This window comes from Desmodus rotundus, chromosome 2, assembly GCF_022682495.2.
Source record: "Desmodus rotundus isolate HL8 chromosome 2, HLdesRot8A.1, whole genome shotgun sequence".
Classification (NCBI taxonomy): domain Eukaryota; kingdom Metazoa; phylum Chordata; class Mammalia; order Chiroptera; family Phyllostomidae; genus Desmodus; species Desmodus rotundus.
Genome location: NC_071388.1, coordinates 140,494,556 through 140,515,154, shown reverse-complemented (window position 1 = coordinate 140,515,154; position 20,599 = coordinate 140,494,556). Strand labels below are relative to the sequence as shown.

At 42.7% G+C, this 20,599-nt stretch overlaps 1 protein-coding gene across 1 annotated transcript; it reads left to right on the top strand.

Annotated features, from left to right (window-relative positions):
- The first annotated feature begins 458 nt into the window (after positions 1 to 458).
- RND3 (Rho family GTPase 3) lies at positions 459 to 19,428 on the top strand. Its single transcript, XM_024569669.4, has 5 exons — positions 459 to 884; positions 1,347 to 1,434; positions 12,556 to 12,665; positions 15,568 to 15,702; positions 17,385 to 19,428. Exons 1-5 carry the CDS (start codon positions 735 to 737, stop codon positions 17,634 to 17,636), a joined length of 735 nt encoding a protein of 244 aa, XP_024425437.1. The 5' UTR covers positions 459 to 734; the 3' UTR covers positions 17,637 to 19,428.
- Positions 19,429 to 20,599: the final 1,171 nt, after the last annotated feature.

Below are 20,599 nucleotides of genomic sequence, written 5' to 3'. Positions count from 1 at the left end.
ATAACCTGGCTTAGCTACTGTTTTATGGTGTATATACCAGAGACAAACCATTTTTCTACAAAAACAACCACTTAATGCTTGCCCACCTAAGACTTGCTTCCTGTGTTTTATAAGAGTGTCTTAACTTGGGTGGCAAATGTTTGTGCTTTCATAAATGTTCAGGTGGCTTCTGTAGATCAGCCCTTATTAAAACGTTTTTAAAGGAATTCTAGTAAAAATCAATATGCACACAGATTGTTTTCCAGTTCCTCCTGGACTTGTACAGTCCCATCCATCAGCAAGGCGTTCCAGGAGTCTTCAAGTTGCCCCAGAGCCTTGGGCTGGAAATAGATCCCGCATGGTCACCCTAGAGGGCGCACTGTTTACATCTTCCGCTAGTAATGAGATAGCGCTCGCTCCCAGGCTCCATAAAAGGGGAGGAGGCGGATCAGTTTCCTTCTCTCATTGAGAAAGAAGAGGATTGGAAGGCCGAGCGTATAAAGCCGCGCAGAGAGCGTGAAACAAAGCAGTCGGATCGGAATTGGACTTGAGGAGCGCGGTGTGCAGTCAGGCATAAAACTTGTTGGAGGGGAGTAACGAGCCTGCTCCTCCAGCTCTCCGTCTGCGCTGCGCTTCAGGGGTTCTCACCAGCCTTGCAATTTATTTTTATATCTACTTTTTATAGCAATAGAAATATATATATATTTTCCTCTTAAGAGAAAATTCCTGTTCTAAGAGAAAATAAGACAAGATCAATGAAGGAGAGAAGAGCCAGTCAGAAATTATCCAGTAAATCTATCATGGATCCTAATCAGAACGTGAAATGCAAGATAGTAGTGGTGGGAGACAGTCAGTGTGGGAAAACCGCGCTGCTGCACGTCTTCGCCAAAGACTGCTTCCCCGAGGTGAGTGTGACCGGCCGGGGCTTCGAGAAGGGGGGCGGCCCGCGGTGTCCCCCGTCTCAGGGTGGGTTTCCCTTTGCTTTAACCCCTTTGCCCATTTTTCTTTTTTTAAGCTCTCGTTTTCTCCCCTTGCTACGTTCTCCTGGGTTAAACTGCCCGGAAAGAGAAAGTGGGCAGGACGCCTTTAGGCGTTGGGACCCGCCTGCACATTGTGCTGGGAGCTTCTGAAACTTGTCCGGACGTGTGTGCAGAACCTGGCGTTGGGGGGTTTGGGTCCTCCTGTCTTCAACGCCGGGTAGGGAGAGTGGGGAGTCAGACAGGGGTTTAGGAAAAGGTCTGCAGGTTAGTGTGTGACCTGGTATGTGCCGGGTTTTGTTGTTGTGTTTTTTTTTTTTTTTAATTAAGGAGGCATCGTTCATTTTAAGATAACCTCGTTGCGCTCTTCTGTTCATTTTGTTTGTCCAGAATTACGTCCCTACAGTGTTTGAGAATTACACGGCCAGTTTTGAAATCGACACACAAAGAATAGAGTTGAGCCTGTGGGACACTTCGGGTAAGAGTCGTCGGACCGCGTGGCTCTTGGGGCGGGTTTCCAGCTGCGCCGCGGTGCGCAGAGGGTCTGGCGCCTGGCAGCTTCGCACCGGCCTGCGCGCCACCAGCGCTCTATTCCCCTCGGTTAACTTGCCTTTTCCCGGGGATTCCCGAGGCCCCTGCTGGGTGATAATTTTGTCCCTTCTGGGTGAGGGCGGTGGGGAGAAAAGAGCGCCGTGTGACCGCAGGGTGACCCCGCAGTGGGAACCGCTTGTAGCAGCTCGGTGGCCCGGGAGCGGTTGGCTTGCGAGGATGTGCCTGAGTCGCCTCGCAGCTGCCAGGGCGGCTCAATGTTGGGGTGATGCGTGCGCCGCCCCAGAACCACCTGGCTCCCGGCAGAAACCCACGTACGGTCTAACCTGCTGATTTTGTGGGAGGTGGGGATCGCGGCAGGGGTGGTGGAAGTGGGAGGTGGGAGAAAATCCCTGAAGCGACGCAGTTACGTTCGGATCCCGCCCTTGGTGGGGCGGGGAGGGGGAGTAAAGTGAGCGCAGGCGGCCGCGGCGCTGGTTCCGCCCACTGCGCGGACTGCGCCGGCCGCAGAGGCAGCGTGCGGCTGGCTGGTCCCGGGCCTGGTCTCCGAGCCGCCAGCCTCCGTACGGACCTGCGGAGCCGAGCTCTCCTCGCGTCCCCCTCCCCCTGTTTCCCGCGATCACGCCGTCCCTCCCCCTCCGGCCCCCGCCCTTGCTAGTCCTTCCTGACCCCCGTTGCTTCACTCCTCCCCCCACTTCACCCCGCCCCGCCAGCCTACAATGCCCTAGGCCGCACTCTTCGCCTTTGACCTTCCCGTCCAAGTTGAATTATTGGCATCTCGGTGAATTATTTTCAAGGGTCTGGGGGTCAAGACGGGGTTATCGCCTTCCCACGCGCCCACCTAGCTACCTGGCGCGCGGCGGTGGTAGAGAGGGCCGGTATCGCACGGGAGGGGGGTGGGGGGGTGGCTTCCACTGCGTGGATGTCGGAGACTCCGGCTGGGTCTAACGTGGAATCTGGGTCTGGGATCCCGCCACCCGCCGTTCCTGTGTGAGGTGCCCGAAAGAGTATCTGTTTCACGAAGGGTATTGCCTCTGGAGGAGGAGGACGAGGACGAGGAGGAGGAGCCACCGCAAAGGCCGGGTCGAGATCCCCCACGCTTCTGTCTGGGAGTTTAGCAGGGAGCTGGGCTGCCTCGGGTGAACCAAGCCAAGTCCTGGTGAAGCTAGCGCTCAAGTGCCAACATGCAGGTTTTGCAGTCAAGTTGGCGAAGCCTCAAGATGGGGGGCTACATTCAGCTGGCAGAGTAGTCTCGTAGAGGTGCTTCGGGGCAGTGGGAGAAACCCACAACCTTAGACTTTAACCTCTGGAGCCCCGGAGGGACTCGGGGGATTTGAGACCTAGAGGAGGGGACCAGACTGACAGGGTCGCCCGAGGCAGTCGCTGCACAAAGGCAAGCGGGGAAATCTCGCACGAGCGCCCCCCGTGGTCGGCATCGGATGCTCTGAGTTCTGCAGTGAGAAGAGCCGATTTTTATTCCATGGAGAGTCAGGCGAGCCTTACCAAGGGCAGCACAATTGGGACCTCTTCGGGATTTGTGTTAGGGATTGCGCATACATTCTCGCAGCTGTAGGGAAGGTGTTGATAGAATGCTGGTGTTTTCTTACAATAGTTCTGTCTTCAGCATCCTTACAGAGCTGGTACTTAATGGGATCTGATCCCTAGGTGTATCATGGTATTTGTTACACTTAGTGGGCAGCTGATTTGGTACCAATGATTAGCACCAGTACTCCTCCCCACCCCTCAGCCCTGTTTGAACCTAATGCATGATATTGAGACATGGGGTCTGGGCTGTGAGTCTGATCCAGCCGTTGATACAAAGCTGTGTTTTGATCTTAGCTACTGGTTACCACGGATTTCTGTTTAAAAATCCCCTACCTCCCTGAGTGTCCTTTCATTATCTGAAAAAAGAGGATAGAGAGCTAGATAATGTGCAGGATCTCTCCCAGCCGTTTGCTTCTTGGTCTTAGTATACTGGACAAGCAAGTCTTTTTGTTTCCCAGGATGTTGGTTGGCTTCAGCCCTTAGTCCCAGTGGATCTGGCATCCCATGCTGGGATTTTCACCACCCACAAAGCAAGCCACTGCTTCCTGGTGGATTTAGGGAGGAGATTCATTCTGGCAGGGGAGGGGCATGGATGGGCTCCAGGAATGTTGGGTTGGTTATACATCCCTTGTCTCAGGCTTCAAGAGTCACAGGACCACCAACGGAGATTTTCAATTAGGCACCCAACGGGCTCAATTTGACTTTTTTTAAGGAGAAAAAAAAGACTATTTTTCAAAGGCTAGAAAACAAAATGTGTGCATTTCATAGTTGGAGGCCATGCTTCACATGTGCAGATGAGTATCACTTCAGATATTTTCCAATATTTAATTCAAATTCTATGGTTTGTAGTGTCTGCATACATAGTACCATGTCACACAGTAGTCATCCAATAAAATCTGTTGCATGAACAACTGAATATGCATAGTTTCCAAGGAGATGAGACTTCCTGACATTACCACTGAATTACCTGTGCACCAAGACTGGCAACTTTGTAAACATTGCCTTTTATCAAATTAGAGATAATCACCTGAAATGAAGTCTGTAGTGAGATAATCACTTGCATTTTTATTTGATGAAACAAAACCTATGCATGCTTAACTAAAATGTAAAGGTTTGAAAAGACAGTGATTAAGAAAATATCACTGCAAAATTATTCTGTAATGAAATCTTTGTTCGAATTGTGGCTAATACAACTGTAAAGAAATGCATAAAGGAATTAGTTAGAATCCCATTATGTTGTTTGTGAGGCGCAAAATACTAGTTAATTAAACAGTTACCAAGCACTGCTTCAATTCTAAGAATAGACTGCTTCCACCAAAAATGGTTTTGTCATTCGTGAGCAAAACACGTGTAGGAAGAACTATTGTATCAGCAGCTAATCATTTCAAGTGTCTTAACATTGTTCCATTGCATCTCAAGCTTCCCATGGCAAATTTCTAAACAAGATTATTTTTTGACAAGTGTTTGACATTTTCTTTGACCACTAAGACATTTGTTTAGTTCAGGTTGGGAAAATAATTGTATGTGCCTTGTGCTACTTGATACATTTATTTTTTCCAACTGCTATCAATTTAACTCTGGAGATAAGGTCTAAACCAGGTCTTCAAAGTCCTAAATGTCAAAAAAAAATTTTTTTCCTTTGTACAACTTTGTGAAAGTTAGAGATTTATTTAGGGAAAATTAGATGTGCCTAACTTCGCTTATATAAGGCGAGAGATTGCATAAACTTTGTTCTTTGAATGGCATTCACATCCAATTTAGCCTCCTAGCAGGGGGCAAACATTCAGGAGACGGAGGCAATTCTTCCCTTATCTGGCTTCTATACTGGGAGAGCTTCTCATAAGGGGTCTCCTTTCCCCCAGCAGTCAATGCAGTGTGCACAGGCAAAGCTCTGTCAATCTGGGTGTAGGAAAGAACATCAAGTGAAAGTAGGCTATGTGGGGCCTCTTTGCACCAAGAGAAAAGATCGTTCGTTCCCCACTTTTTAAGTCATAGCGCCTTAAAACAGTGCCTTCCATTCTCTCTAGCTTCCCCCACTTTTTCCCGGGGCACCTATTATGTGCAGGCCCCATGTTAGGCCTTAGAGATACTGTGTTAATTAAAATAAGGCCCTAATCCACCTGTGGCAGTGAGTGGGGAGAAGGAAACTCTCCTCACTTAGTGTAGCTCATATTCAATTTATGACGAGGTCCTTGCATCCAAGTGCCCTGTTCCACCTAGTTAGTGTATTTCCATTGTCAGGCGTCCCTAGTGCTGATAGACTGTCCTCAGGTAGGAGACAGATCCTCCCTCCCACCCCAGTGCACAGGCCAGTTAAAGCAACCACAGTGGCACTTGGCCAGCTGATTTTCTGAGGGCTGCTTGAAGTCACTCCAACCCCTAGAGAGTACACGGAACCTTTTAACTAATGCCACCACGAACCTTCTAAAGGCAAGGGTGCTAAAGGAAGTCTTTGGATACAGATCCATAATTTCTTGATTTTAATGAGAAATATTCCCTTTTTATTGCTAAGGGGAGCATTTTTATTTATAACTGCAGAAATGCTCCAAATGATTTTCAAATTGACTCAATGAGTTTCTGTAAAACTATGGGCCATGGTTTCAGCATTTGAAGGTGATTAAGTTGAGATCAAAGTAGTTCTAACATCATGTGCTTCAGAATCTGCCCCAATTGCCAAGCATGGGAGCAATCTGTAGCAAGGAGCCAACTGACTACTAATAATAGAAACTTAGTCATTTAAGGATCACCGTATCTGTTCCTTAAGTGATTTGATTGCAGTGTAATGTCAGCACGTGTGATAATCATTCATGCCAGTTTTTAAACCAAGGCAAGTTACTGCACATTTTATTTCAGGCATATTAGTGGTTTTGAAATACTCAATTCAGCTGCTAAAACTCCGCCATAGTAACTATTCTTTTGCCTCATGGACACTCTTTTGAATCTTGTCTTTGATGGAAGCTTCTTATAGGGCCTAAGTGCTAAAGTTAGCACTTCCTGTATTAGTTGTTAGCGTTATTAACAAAGAATGGAGCATTCTTTACATTTTATATTTAAAGGAAAGGGGAGGAAAGAAAAATCTTGACTACTCATGGCCTGACTCCTCTGTAAATATGTCTACCTGTATTGTTGCCAGGCGTCTGCCGAAGTAATTCTTAACAGGGATGGAAACAGTTCAGCTGTGTTGGGATATTAGTGTTAAAATTAATTTAGAAAAGCAGCTTCAAAAGAGATCATTAGTCCCTTTTTTGTGATTTAACATGTAAATTAACACATCAAGGCAAGATATATAGAAAGGAATATAAAACCAGGAAGCCCTTGTTTTTTTTTTGTTTTTTTTTTGGTATTCTGTGTGCTTTGAAGCAAAAACTGCTGTTGTTTGGGAGCAGGGAGGCGACAGTGCAAAGCTGTGCTGGAGCAGCTCCTGCCCTCAAGGTACTTACAGTCCCGCCTGTGGTGCTCTGACACTTGTTTAGGGGAGGGTGAGCCCCCAGGCACAGCTGCTTACACCTAGCAAGAGAAGATCCCAAGAACTGTCCTAGGCCACAGAGCCCGCCCAAGCCCCTGGCTTGTGACTCACTGAAGCCCACCATAGTTCTTTCCTTATCTCTAAAAGTTGACTCAACTATTAAGAAGTCTTTAACACCCCTCCCACTTAGAAACAGGCTTACACTGAATGATTTTTAAGAAAACCAAGATTCGGAAAGTTGAAATCTAACTTAAATTAGCCTTGTTAGAGAAAGAAATACGGCAAGAATTTACAAAGAAGCCAAAGACTCGTGGGTGCTTGTGATGGGACTTACCAAGGGTAAAATTGCAGAAAACCAGTTTGATCATAAGGTAGTAATGATCCCAGGAGCTTAGAGTTTGAAGACCAGGTTCAGCTCTTCAGTATCTACTCTAAAACCCTGTAACAGATACGGATTAAGGAAAACCAGATAGCTCTCAGTTAGAATGGTGATATTTCAATAAGCAACATATTTACAATATTACATTCGGGGACTTAATTCTTATTGAAACCCTATTTAACGCTGGGTTTTCTCTAGCCTAGTTTCTTGCTAAGTTGCATATTTCAGGGAGGCATTCACATTGGTCGTTCTGATGCCACCTGGAAAAACCAGATGTCTCCTCATGAATCCAGCTCTTTTGCATGTACAGATGATGCCAAGGATCAATAGTTTCTCCACCTAGCTCCTGGTACCTGGTAGGCTGTGCCCAGTCAATTCATTGTGCCTCAGCCATTATCTGATGCCCTATAAATGTCTTCTCAGTTGCTATATATCAGCAGTGTTACTCAGAGACCCCCTTGACAAAACAAATTCCCACTGACATGGAATGTAAGCTGCCTCCGAAGTTTGACTCTGAAGTTTTGCACATTGGCTTTACAAAGGGGGCCTGGTGACACAGGGTGTGGCAAGGCAACTTCACACGTGTGCCTCTTCTCCAAGGACTCCAGTATTACATGGAACACAGAATCTGCAATCCGTTACTGAAGGCTAATGCCATTTTCAAAAATTATCTATATCTACTCTTAGCACTCAAATTCTGTGACTTACCAGAGTTCCACTTTCTGTAGAATATTTGGATTCTTACATTTTTTAAGTATCTCAATAAGACTAGGAATTTAAGGCTAATGCTGTGTTTACAGCCCCCAAATAGCAACCTCATTTCTACCTCGTTGACTTCCCAGCTATGTATCTGCATTGCCCCCAGAAATTGAAAATATTGGTTCTGGTTTTAGAGCAATACAGAAGTGCCCCTCCCCCACTGAAGTTTTCATCAAATCTGTTTATAATTCCAGTTAATAGGAACATACAGAAGAAACAAAATTCTCTCCCTAGGAACGTTTGTTGCATATTTGCGGGCATGGCATCTGTAGGACACACTGCTTGAGAAAAGAGTTCCGGATCTTACACTGGGTGGGGCACAGAAGCCAGTTCTGCTCACGTGTGATGCACGTGGTTGAGACTGTTGCTAGTCTGGAGCCCTCGCTCTGAGTAGAGGTGGCAGGAAGACACGGAATCCAGGGATAACTGCACAGTTCATTCTCCTGTGTTCGCTGCTGCTTGGTGCAGATGTTCTCTTGGTGACCACTAAAAATACCAGAAGTTCATCTGTTTCCTCTGCCCAAAATGTGCAATATTCCTAATTTTATTGTTCTCGCAAGGGATTTCTTCAGGGGGAATGGGAAGTTTTTCAACTTAAGGTTCAAAGCTTAGAAGTAAAAAGTTATATTCATGGAATATTCAACGAGAAGAGTTTTCAGTTCTCAGACTTCTATAGAGCATCAGAGTGTTGGAACTGGTTTGGCAAAATGCTCCCTAAAGCCTCCCTTCCAGGCAGGAATCTCTCACATATACATCTAATGATGTACATATATGGTATGTTCTATCTTTGTGAGAGGATGACGTATGCAGGCAGGCATGTGTCTGCAGAATTAGTTTCTGGGCGAGGCACTTTCTGACTGTTCTTGGGCTGGAAATACTGCCCTCGCCCCAAGTTGATGGGTAGACCTGACTTTTCAAAAGCCTTTTAAAACTTTGCTGATGTTTGCCAAACTTGAGGAGCTCAGAGAACCAGAGCTGTGCACTTACTCTAATCTACACCCAAGCAAAGAGGTGGTATTTTTTTGGGGGGGGGGGTGCATATGTGGTATAGTTGTTTCTTAATATAAAGTTTTCCTGAGGTTTTTCCTTTATGGTCTGATAGGTTAGTTAGAAAGGACTGTGAAGTAGAGCTGTGTGCTTAAACTTTCACGTAGCATAATAAGAAATTATGATGAGGTAGAGCTGTGTGCTGCATCTGAGATTTCCCCTTGCATTAAGCCTATTCCACATGGCTGAGGAATTTTATTGGAGAAGGCTCAGACCTGGACATAGTGAGTTTAGCTGTAGTACGTTCTTAGATGCCAAGTATGTACTGTGTCCTGCAGTTAGAGTTCAGTACTTTGCTACATTGTAAAAAAATGTTCAGCACGCTTTCTGGGGGTGTGTTTCGTTCTAGTTACCCTGGAAGCTTTACACCTGCGTCTTTAAAGATATATTTATAGAAGTTAATGTTTTGCTGTTTGGCTTAACAGACTGTTTTAAGACTTTTCTCGAGGGACGTGGGAGTTAAGGGCTGGCACTGTTCTTATTTCATGAGCTAACTTTTTGCTCCTTGCTCTGGTGTCACTTCTGCCTCCCCGGTGTTGCTTCTCACTTCACAGGGGCATTCCTGGAATTCCTCTTCACTCTCTCTCGGCTGGTGAGTTACACCACACATGCCTGCGATTATACCGTGCGCTCTCCAGCTTTGCTTTGCTTTCCTTTGTGGGCTTCACAGAGGAGAGGAGAGAAGAATTCAAGTGCTTAAACGCAGAGTAAACAGCTGTCAAGTTACACAGGATCTTTCATTTCTCCTGAAGGTCCTGCTTAGCTGATGAGTTGTTAGATTTTTTTGTCAGGTAGATTTTATTTTTTGCTTTTATAATTCTATATCCGTTTTTTTTACTATGAGGGAAATAGAGACAACAGATTGCCCTAGCCAAAGAGAGTTTTACATTTACCCCATGAAAAAAATACAATGAATAGGTGGCCTTGTTATTTCTAGTGACAAATTGCTCTTGTAGTCAGTGGTCGGACAAATTATGCTGATAACTAATAAATGTGGGTATCGGTTTTATGACTACTTTTAGATACTCCTGTTGCTCTAAAAGTGTGCTGTCCATTAACAGAACAGGACAGGATCATTCCGAACCAGATCTTGTTAAAGCTTTTAAAAATTACCTTTTTACATCTATAAGCAAGGCGGTTAATGTTTCATGAAACTGTACACACATCTGTGTTTTTATTCAAAATATTAAACCACATAAAAACAGAAACAGAAACAAACCCCCCGTAAGACTGTGGCATAAGTTGCAAACTCTGTTTCCTTTTAAGTCCGGACGGTGTGTAAATTTTGCAGGTGTTTGGGTGTACTCACAAGCAGAGAAAGCAGATTGCTGGATTCTAGTCAGCAGGAATCTCCAGCCCTGACAGAGGGCGAACACAAAGCCACATCCCCTTTGTGGCTGGGGGCACTTGGGGGAGGGAGACCCAGCACACAAAGGGCCAAGGGGTGTTCTCTGCAGCCATGGTGACTAAAACGATGACACCATTTTCTTGGTAGTTCCAACTGTAATTACTTTATTTTAAAACCTTTGTAATTCTCCAGATGTTCTCCTAAATTTTGTATTTGGAAAATTTGATCTCCCTTGTTACGCAGGGTAGTTGGAGATCTGAGATTAGCAGTGGTACCTCATCTAGTCCCAAGTCCTGTTCTGAAGGAAAAGGCACCTGGAGATGTCTGTCCTCCCAAGTTCAGGTCTGATTGAGACTGGAAAGTGAGTGCTTTCCAAGAAAGGAGACCTCTGAAGCCTGGTCAGGTTTATGACAGTCCTTATTGTTGGGAAGCACTGATTTTATGGGTTTGGGATCAGCGCATCTCCTGCGAATTTGGAAGAGCAGAAGAAATCCCGGTGTACACGGCTGGTATTTGGATTTCCACTCTGTGATCTGTACTTGGAAAGAGATTCCTTCATGTGTATCTGTGTCAAAGTTGTTGGACCTTGGACACAAACAGGAGAGGCTGCAATTCAGAAAGTCAGAACTTCACAGAAGAAATAATGGAAAGTACCAGGATATTCACACAGAGTGATAAGCCATCTCATTTCTGATGCCTCTCAGTGTTAAAACTAGTGAATTATTTATGAGTTATTCTCTTAATCTCAGATTTCTTTAAGTGGCTGAAAAGACAGGAGCTACAGCTTGTCGTTTTTAGAAACATTCTCCCTCTAATCTGCCTTGATATTTTAAATGACTTAATTAAAAAAACAAACAAACAAACAAACAAACTCTGAACCCTCTAAGCCTTTGGAAAATGTCTTTCAGTTGTCAGTCTGTTTCACCAGGATCCTGAGTCTAGATGTGGGTAGGAGCTGGGGCAGCTCATGAAAAACTCTGGCTTAGATTGATTGTACTTACTCATATACTTTCTTCCTGATTTCTAGAACATTTCCTTCTTCCTTGAATGGTAGACACACCTGGCTTGACATTGTAATTGTCCATTCGTAAAACAGTGAGTGTAAAAGCGTCCGTGTTCCAGGGGTCCCCTTGTGAATGCCAGGGACCCAGAACATACTGGGAATAGTGGGTGATGCACCCCAGCTACAATAACTTCTAGATCTGAAGAGCAGCCTCCTGAAAAATTTTGTTTTGATAGAATTGGAAAAGATTGTTTTAAAAGCTTCTTTAGTCTTCCTCTCTTCCTGACTTTGACTACCAAGGTTTTGATTTGTCAGGAGAAAACATGTCATGTTTTTCTGCTAGAGATGGAAGGCAGTGTCAAAATGGAATGGGTTTTCAAAAAGACTTGGGTGGCTTAGATTTTCTTTCTCTACTCTGGAGTCAAATACATACCTATATATTTCCCCTGGTAAGATGGTCTTCATATTATACCTGCGAAATGTCAGGACACCAAAAATGATGTTAAAAAGTAAATAAATAGCATTGGCTAGCTGTACTTGATTTTTATAGTCACAGTATTTTATAATAATTGTCTATAATAATTGTCCTCATGTAATTGCCCATCCATTGGGATTCCTAAAGGAAAGGAAGAAATTTGCTAAATGACTAGAGGGTTCTGTGGTTAAATTGATTGTCCAGTAACTTAGACCTTTATGGTGCCCTGGATTTAACTCAGGCCAGGATCCTTGGACCATGCCTCAGTGTCACTCTCACAGATGGAACTGTGTAAAAAAGTGACACGATCCAGTCTGGCATTTATAACACGCTTTGGTTTTAACAGGAAGAGAAGCTATGTAGATTTTGAGGGTAAGTTTAAGTAAGCAAGTTCAAAGGTCAGTGGCTTATCCAGACTTGTCCCTTTGAGATAGGGTGGCACAGATGTAGCCTACTGTGGTTCTCTTTCAATAACTGCACCTGCCTTTCATCCCTCTCGCACTCACCTGCATTTATGGTGCTGGCCACCATTCAGCTTTTTATGGCACTGACACAACCATAGCCATAGTTAATACCAACTGATCCTTTACCAAACGCCAGGCCTGTTTAGTCCCAGGTATGTTGTCTTCATTTATGAGTGAAGAATCAGCACAGGGTCCTGCAGCAACCCTGCCCCTCCTTCAGTGGCGAAGGGGCGTTTGCACTCCAGGCCATCAGGCTCCAGCAGCCAGTGCACTTCTCCCAGGTGCCTTGGGATTTACTCTGAACTGTGCAGATTTCACCAAAGATCCTGGTGCTTCCCTTTGAATTCACATCAGCTACAAGGGAGGCTTCTTGCCTCTTATGGCAGAGATGAACGTGTTACTACTTGGCTTTTTTTTTTTTTTGCATTCATTCCCCTAGAATTAGAGGAGGTGGGAGTGCTTCCTCATGAGATATTCAAGGGATTTAACTAAAAAAGGCAGGGTTAATACATGACAGACAAGGAATTTTCATCTGAAAACCTGTGTATCTTTGTCTCTTCTCAGGTTCTCCTTATTATGACAACGTCCGGCCCCTCTCTTACCCAGACTCGGACGCCGTGCTGATTTGCTTTGACATCAGTAGACCAGAGACTCTGGACAGTGTCCTGAAAAAGGCAAGTGCTGGGAAGTAAGGTCACAGTTCAGTACTGGCCTATAAATAAAACGGAAACATGTGGTTGGTGGGGGAGCTCAAACACTGTAGTTAATACTCTGCTCTGTATTTTGTAGTTAGAACACTGAAAAAAGACACTTTTACACTATAGCAGGGTTTCCATATGTGTCACCAGTTTTGATGATGAACCTGCTTAAAGTTCGATTTTTCTGTTAAGAAATAAAATAACCTTTTTAAGAGACTCTCTGTTTATACTTTGGGCAGAAATTGTGCAGCTAAAAATAATTCTATTTCATTACTGTCAAGCATGTCTTCCTTATTTCTTTCCTTCCTTCATTTACCCTAGGGATTGTCTTAGTTTATAGGTTTACATTTGACCTCAACTCAGATAGTGAAATGAATGCAACAATAGTTGTCTTAATAAAGAAACTGTGTTTCAGTAATGATGTTATTTATTAGAAACAGAAATAGAACTAATAAGAGGTAAGGATACCTTTCCAGACATTAGACAAGGTGACTTGTAATTAGGTAGATGTCAGATGGTAATAAAAGCAGTAGTGGTAAACATGTCCTTGATGATAACACAAGCCAGATTTCCGGAGGCCAGAGGACCTAAGGAAGCTCTGGACAGAAGCAGGGGGAGGTCAGGAGAAAGGGGACCTGTTGCAGGAGGGTTGCAGGTACTGAGAAGGCCAGTGGGAGGAAGGAACTCTCCTTGGCCTCCAGCAATCTAGGACTCCACTCCGGCTAGGCACAGAAGGCATATGGCTCACTGTGGGTCAGCCTATATTGGCCACGAGCTGTTTTCTCAGTCCCGGCCTTGAACACGGTGGGTTTTCAGAGTCAGATTCTTCTGTAGAGCACCCTGTCTTCTTCCAGCAGCAAGGCTTACACAGGGGATGTGGCAGTGTCCTTAATAAAATTTTGTGTTTTTATTAATTTATATTTCCTTTCCTTTATTAATTTATATTTCCTTACCATGTTTGACTGCTTGTCTTTTGTGTCATTATAAAATTAGAGTTTGAGGGTGAGTCATCACCCATCTCTTTACTAAATATGACACAGCTCAATGAAATACGAATATGTTAAAGTATCAAGGCTCTTTTTTACTTTTTAACTCCTTTGAATTTTGAGTAATGTGTATCTATCACAACTAGTGCTAATGTTCATCCGATTCAGGCAGGAATACACCTTCTCTGTCTGCAATGCTTGTAAACAGTCGCTAGGCATGCAGAGGAGGCCAGTCATCACCCAGCGGAAGAACGACATAACAGCATGTCTAGTGCTTGTCTGTAGATAAAAGAGATTGCTTATTTACTGGCTTTTTACTTGATGTAGCATCGGATGATGCATAATTTATGATGAAAAGCCTTGTTCCTGTTTTATTTTGTTTCCTCTTCTGAGACCAAATGAGTAGTGACTTTGGTCTTAAAGGTATTAGTGAGTGTGTTTTATATTCCTGTGAGGTTTAAAGCTCATGATAACCCCTGCTATGATTTGTCTCAATTAATTAAATCCTTTAGGTCCTTGAATATCAAAGAAGTTAGAGTGGCTTAAAGCAGTATACATCATATTCCTTTTTTCAATTCACCTTGTAGTTCTTAACTCCAGTACCATTCAGCATATGGTAGATGTTCCTAAATAATTCTGGAAGGGAGGGAGAGAAGGAGGTAGGGAGGGAGGAGTTGGTGGATAAATTAGGCTCTTACAGGAAGTACATTGCTTCTTTTAATCCACGGGTGTGCTTGAGACTAGAGTTCATTACCCACAGCACATCTCTGGTGATTTTCCAAATTACTCCCGCAGGATGTCCTTCTTAGCTAGTACTATATACATTACTTCATCACCCCCAGTCTTCTGTGAATTCCTGTTTGGAAGGCATAGTTATGTCTTAATCATCTTTGTAACCACCACAATATTTAGTGAAGCGCTCAATACATATCTGTGCGTGTGGGAGGGGAGAATCAGGAGGCGTGGATTCCTGATCTCAGCCACTCCAGTCCTTGCTCCCCAAGAGCCAGAGCTCTCCTGTGAACGCACTGAACTCCCAGCTCCCATCCTGATGGTTATCTCAAACTTGAGGAAGTGAAACCACAAAAAGACATCCATTTGCTCTTTAAAGGAACAATTAAAAAGCAATATCCTGCCAGACATTTCTGGAGGTTCTAATAATTCTTGTGAAATCACAAAACAACTAACCAAATTGGACGAGACTAAAATATTTAACAACGTATGTAACTTAGAACTAACTCAAGGGCAAAGGAGTCCCAAGGAGATGGGACTTTGCATGTAGTGTTGTGGTCTTTGCCGATTCAGTCACTCGAATAGAAGCTTGTTAAAGGCAAAAAGTTCTGTTTATTACTAACTCTATCTCCAGTCCTTGAAATCTCCAGATTCCATCTTTCTTGGTGGGACTGGTGAATGCGTACCTATGCTTATGTCAGCTCCATCTTACTCCCAGCCTCCCATACTGGGAAGTGTTAGCTCAACACATATGAGATGTAATCACTCTTACAATATATAATTATACTTAAGGCACTTTTATCTTTCAAAGATATCCCAATAATTAAGAAATTACTGAAGCTACCTTCTGACAACACCCAACAAGTCTCTTGCAGTAGGGACAGATACTGAGTCACAGAAAGAGAGAATAGATAATAATATGCATAAGCCTTCCTTATGGATCCACTTGAAAATGTAGTAAAACTTAGTATCTACTTAGAAGGAAGAAGGTAAATGCAAGTTTGCTTCTTCATCTGAAGTGACACTTTTCTTTTTCCTTTGGACACTTTCTCTTGAATGCCTTTCATGAGCCCCATTTCTAGTGTCTGCCAGTGGGGAAATCGTTTGCCGTTGTACGGATATCAGCACTTTCTTAATGATTCATATTCTTCCCCCCATAGTGGAAAGGTGAAATCCAGGAGTTTTGTCCCAACACCAAAATGCTCATGGTGGGCTGCAAATCTGATCTGCGCACAGATGTCAGTACGCTAGTGGAGCTCTCAAACCACAGACAGACACCAGTGTCCTATGACCAGGTATGTACTGTGGTCAGTGTGCCAGTGTGGATTTTAAAAAGAAGGGCAGACATGGAACATCACTCATAAATAAAATAAGAAGTAGGTACTTTTCTTAAGGCTCAACCAGTGGTCAAGTCCAAGTGCAGGACCCTTTTCTAAGATGCAGAATGAGCACCACGTGTCCAGATTGGGACCAGCTGTAAACACAGATAAAAGGGGCTGGTGCTTTGGGGCCTGTGCCCTCGTGCAGTCAGCTGAGCCCCTTCAGGGCTCCCTGCTGGGTTAATGTCAAGACCGCAAAGTGAGCACCAAAGTGGTCTGGGGCGAGGTTTGGCTGAAATTGTGATGCTTTTGATGATGGACGCTCTCAAAAAGTTTTCCTTTTTTGTGGCAGTGGGCGGTTTACTGGATAAGGATTCATATGTGTGTATTCATAAACACACACTTTTAAATAGGAAGGCTCTGTCATTTCGTAGGGCAATGAGGTGATGTTTGATGGTTGATATAAACAGTAGATCAAACATGCTACCTTGTACATTTCTGTAACTTCCACTGGATTTAAGGGAGAATATGGTCAAAATCAGTAATACTCTTTAAGAGAGTTAATCTTATTTTACACTTAGCAGCACAATAAAATACTAAAAAAAGAAAAGTCTTTTTCCAGTAAAGCAGAACACTCCATAAAACTGTCTTTTAGAGATTCATCCTTTGTTCAGGTGTTTCCCCCTAAATTTAGAAAGGAGGAGAATTGGTTTTAGGAATTTATTCTTAAAACCTATAAACAGATTTTAAAGAGAGTTCATGTTGAAAGAGCTAGAATTTTGATTTAGCATTCATTGCTTCAAATACTGCAGTCTTTGTCTTGCATTTCTAATTAGCAAAAATTTTGTTAATAAACCGTTTTGATGCACACATCTTTATTGTTCTGTACATTGGGTTGTATGGTCCATGTTTAGAAATTACATGCCTATATTTTGTGTTTACTGAAGTTATAGATGTCAAAACAGTAACATTTCTTTCCTCTGTTTATTTTGGCCCTAAGACTTAATTACATACATCTCAAAATCGATTCTGTATCCCATCCCTTATCCCTGTTTTTTGGTACAGCCTATTACACTCAAGAGAAGAGAAATTGGTGTTGGAACAGGCTAGGGGCTGAATTACCCCTGTGAGAGCCATGTGGAAAATGCATCATTTACATTCACAATCTTCAGCTGACTTTTTCTGATAGCAGCATTCTCTGGGTAATTCTGTACTTTACTGTGACCTGGAAGATCAAAGTATCTAGTTACTCTTGGTTACAATTGACGTGAAGATGAATCACCTCCTTAGCTTCTGTCCTTCTTTGAATCACCTCTTATTGACTGATGATCGGGGCCTTCATTTATTGATGACCCAATAATGTTAGATCAGCTGTTAGCACCTCTGGGACTTGAAGCATTATCTACTGAGTGACAAAATTGAGCATCTTAGGGCTAGGTCTTGACTGCAAATACTTATGCAATAATAAAGAAGGCAGTTCAAATTTAAAAACTGGTATTTTTTTTTTTTTTTTTTTTTTTTTTGCAGAAACCCTTGGGACATTCAGTTAACATCAGAAATGTTATGTGATGCATTATTATTTTGTGATATTTAGAAGATACTTTATAACTTTCCCCAAAGACTTATTACTGATCACAGTCCCTTCTTTTACTTCTCAGGGGGCGAATATGGCCAAACAGATTGGAGCAGCCACTTACATTGAATGCTCAGCTTTACAGTCAGAAAACAGCGTCAGAGACATTTTTCACGTTGCCACCTTGGCATGCGTAAACAAAACAAATAAAAACGTTAAGCGGAACAAGTCGCAGAGGGCCACAAAGCGCATTTCACACATGCCCAGCAGACCTGAACTCTCGGCAGTTGCTACGGACTTACGAAAGGACAAGGCGAAGAGTTGCACTGTGATGTGAATCTCCCGTTGTCTTCAATGAGGACACAGAAAGTTAGTGTAAAAAATCACCACCAACAAAACAAAAAGATGAAGTCTGAATGAAGTGCATAGCCAAAGTCACATATTCTGGAGGCTTGGGAGGCATTTGAAAGGATACTCATCTTTTTGGAATCCTGTCCTTAGGTTCGGCATGTAGAGAACAAGTGGTGAGAAGTGAACACATTGAAGAGTTCTGAGTGTGACTTGAGAAATATGCCAAAAAAGAGAGATTCAGATGGGCTAGAGGTAGATGAGGAGGAATGTGAGTACCTCCAAGAAGAAAAATTCCGCTCTGAATGGTGCTTGCGTTATTGTTTTCTTTGCTATAACCTATTCATGAATCTCTACTTTGATTTAATTTTTAAATGTTTTAATCTCCTTTACAAAAAGTATATATTCATATACCGTCCTCATTGGGGAACTGGCACTGTGACCTTAGCGTTTAGTTTTCTAGAGGATGTGATCTAATTTCCTTCTAGCTCATCATTAAAATGGAAAATGTATCAGGACCCATGGGATATCCAGAGGAAAAGTTTGTGAGGCTTTGAAGTCTTGCCTTCCTGAAGATAGCAGAGCGAGAGGCTCTAAGAAAGGCTTTTGCAGTCTTGCAAGATATGCAGACGAGCACTGCTACAAAGATTGAATAGATCAAATAGGAAAAAAGTGTCGATTTTTATTCAGTCTGATGGTTTTGTTCATCATTGTGATTGTTGTTAAAAAGTGGTAAATTGCTCAAGGTACGGTAATATTTTTGTGCGCTGTTTAGAAAAGGGTATGTGATTTTTTTTTTTTGTCATCGTTAATGAAAATGCAAAGTCAAATGAAAGGTGTCTTGGTTTGACGTCATAGAATGAATGATCCAAGGAGGAAAACTGTAGGTACTATTTTCACCTGAAGAAATAATGAAGGAATAGTAGCAGAAAGCACAGTTTGTGAGTAAAGCTGTCTGGAATTGTTACCAAAAGTACAAAGCAAAAGGCCTATTATGTGGGGGGATGAAGTTCCAAAGTTGGCAGCATCTGATGATCTGTTGGTTTAGTTCACTTGCTTTAAATGAACATGATAAGAGAAGGACCCTCTTGTCCAAGCTCTAGAGAATCGTTAGTGAAAAATTATGTAATAGCCTAGCCGTCCTGATACTATACTAGCCGTGTCTAGAGAGTGATTGCTAAACCTCACTTAACCAGTTTCTGCCAAGGCCCCTGTTCAATACTTGATCGCTGTTGTTACGTAAAATAATCAACATTTAAAATAGATTACAGATATTTTCAATCAGTTCCTTTCAAAGCTTCTTTCAGAGAAGAAACCAGATCTGACCTGTTGGCGCTTGTTGAAAACGAGCTTTTTTTTCCCAATGATAAAGCTTCATTTTTGAAGTGTTGAAGCTGTTGCTCCCATTAAAGTGTGGCAGGAGAGGAGATTAAGGTGATTACAACATTTAGTTCAATGTCTTACAAGCACTTTGTTTTGTTTCTGCAAGAAAATACCATTCCAGCCATTTCCCACGAAATACAGACGTTTTACCAACATAATATGCTTTGACTGATGCAGCATTATGCTTTGGGCAGTATTACAAAATAGCTGGCAAGTGCTTTCTGTATTTAAATATTGTAAAAAGAAAATAAGTTATAACTGTTATAAAGCAGAACTTCCGTTGCATTTTTTTTTAATGTTGAAGTCAATTTGTATGTTTGGTCAATGTTTCTGCAGTATTTATTAAAACATACTTTTTTTTCCCTTCAAATAAAAAAGTAACCATGTCTTTGTCTAAATGTGATCTCCCTTTTATTATGTACTCCCTGATTTGGCTGTTTAGTTTTGTTCTCCGACAGATAATTACAGAATCTGCCCTCACATTTCCAAACCTAAGTAGGCTTTGGAATTTTTTAATTCTTGGCAGTAGTAGCAGTGTCTTGGGGAAAGATAAATCTGCATATATAAAGGGTTTTCACAATATTTCAAATCACAAGGAGAAAATGGAGCACAGACTAAGTGATTTAATCATATGTGTAAAGAGCCATGGTACCGCCTGGGATTAACTTGCAGAAAATGTGGAAGTTCCTTGCACACTAGTGATGACACGGTGGAGTGCTGTCTCAGGTCGTAGATGTAATTCCGATGCGAGGCTAGTTTGCAGCCCTCAGGAACCCCGAGCCTCAGTCTCTAATCCAGTCATCCACCTTGCAATTCCTGTTCACAGAAGCTGATTGTGTAGATGACCCGGGACCCAGATATTGCAGCAATTCGAGGAAGGGGAAAAGAGCGAAACAAAAATAGCCTTGTTTGTTGTAGCAGCAACTCAATAACATGGGACAACATAATGTAGGCTCCTGTAGTGACCTGAATGATGTAAAGGAAGCTTAGGACCAAAGGAAGCCTGGGTCCCCATAAACCCAGTTGGTTGTGTCTTTAGCTAAAACTCTTACACATAAATCTTACATAAATGTCCAAAGAACTCACCCATTCTTTCTAATCTGCTAAGTCACTTCCCATAAAAATGGCATCATGTGGCTTTTTTTTTTTAATGCCTAGAAATGGTTGAGGTACAGTTTACTTGGAAGAGTTCTCAGAAGCACAAACCAAAGGAAAAACCTGAGGATTGAGCATGAGTGAATGAATTAAAGATCATTGACATTATGGGTAGCCTCATAAAAATTTTTTCAAAGCACAGAGAATTACCAGAAATGTTGGTAACATTCTCGTCAGCAAGTAGTAAAAAATAAAACCGGCTGAGGTTCTGCTGACCTTGGCAGTATTTTGGAGGTTGTACAGTAATGTGTCCCTCTGATGAATTGTTCCTTTCTAGGAGCTTTAATTTGTTAAACCAGAAAGAAAAAAACTTGCCTTCAGCCCTGGGCATGTATGCCTGCCTTTTCTCCTCTTCCTGCTTCAGTAAACACTTATTCTAAGCATCCTGTGAACATTCCTTGCTATTGATTAATG

What these genes read in the sequence shown, in the direction of transcription:
- RND3 (XM_024569669.4), top strand. Translation starts at nt 735, where the DNA reads ATGAAGGAGAGAAGAGCCAGTCAGAAATTATCCAGTAAATCTATCATG. An exon ending in CCAAAGACTGCTTCCCCGAG is followed by an intron (nt 885 to 1,346) that starts GTGAGTGTGACC and finishes TTGTTTGTCCAG; the next exon opens with AATTACGTCCCTACAGTGTT. An exon ending in TGGACAGTGTCCTGAAAAAG is followed by an intron (nt 12,666 to 15,567) that starts GCAAGTGCTGGG and finishes TTCCCCCCATAG; the next exon opens with TGGAAAGGTGAAATCCAGGA.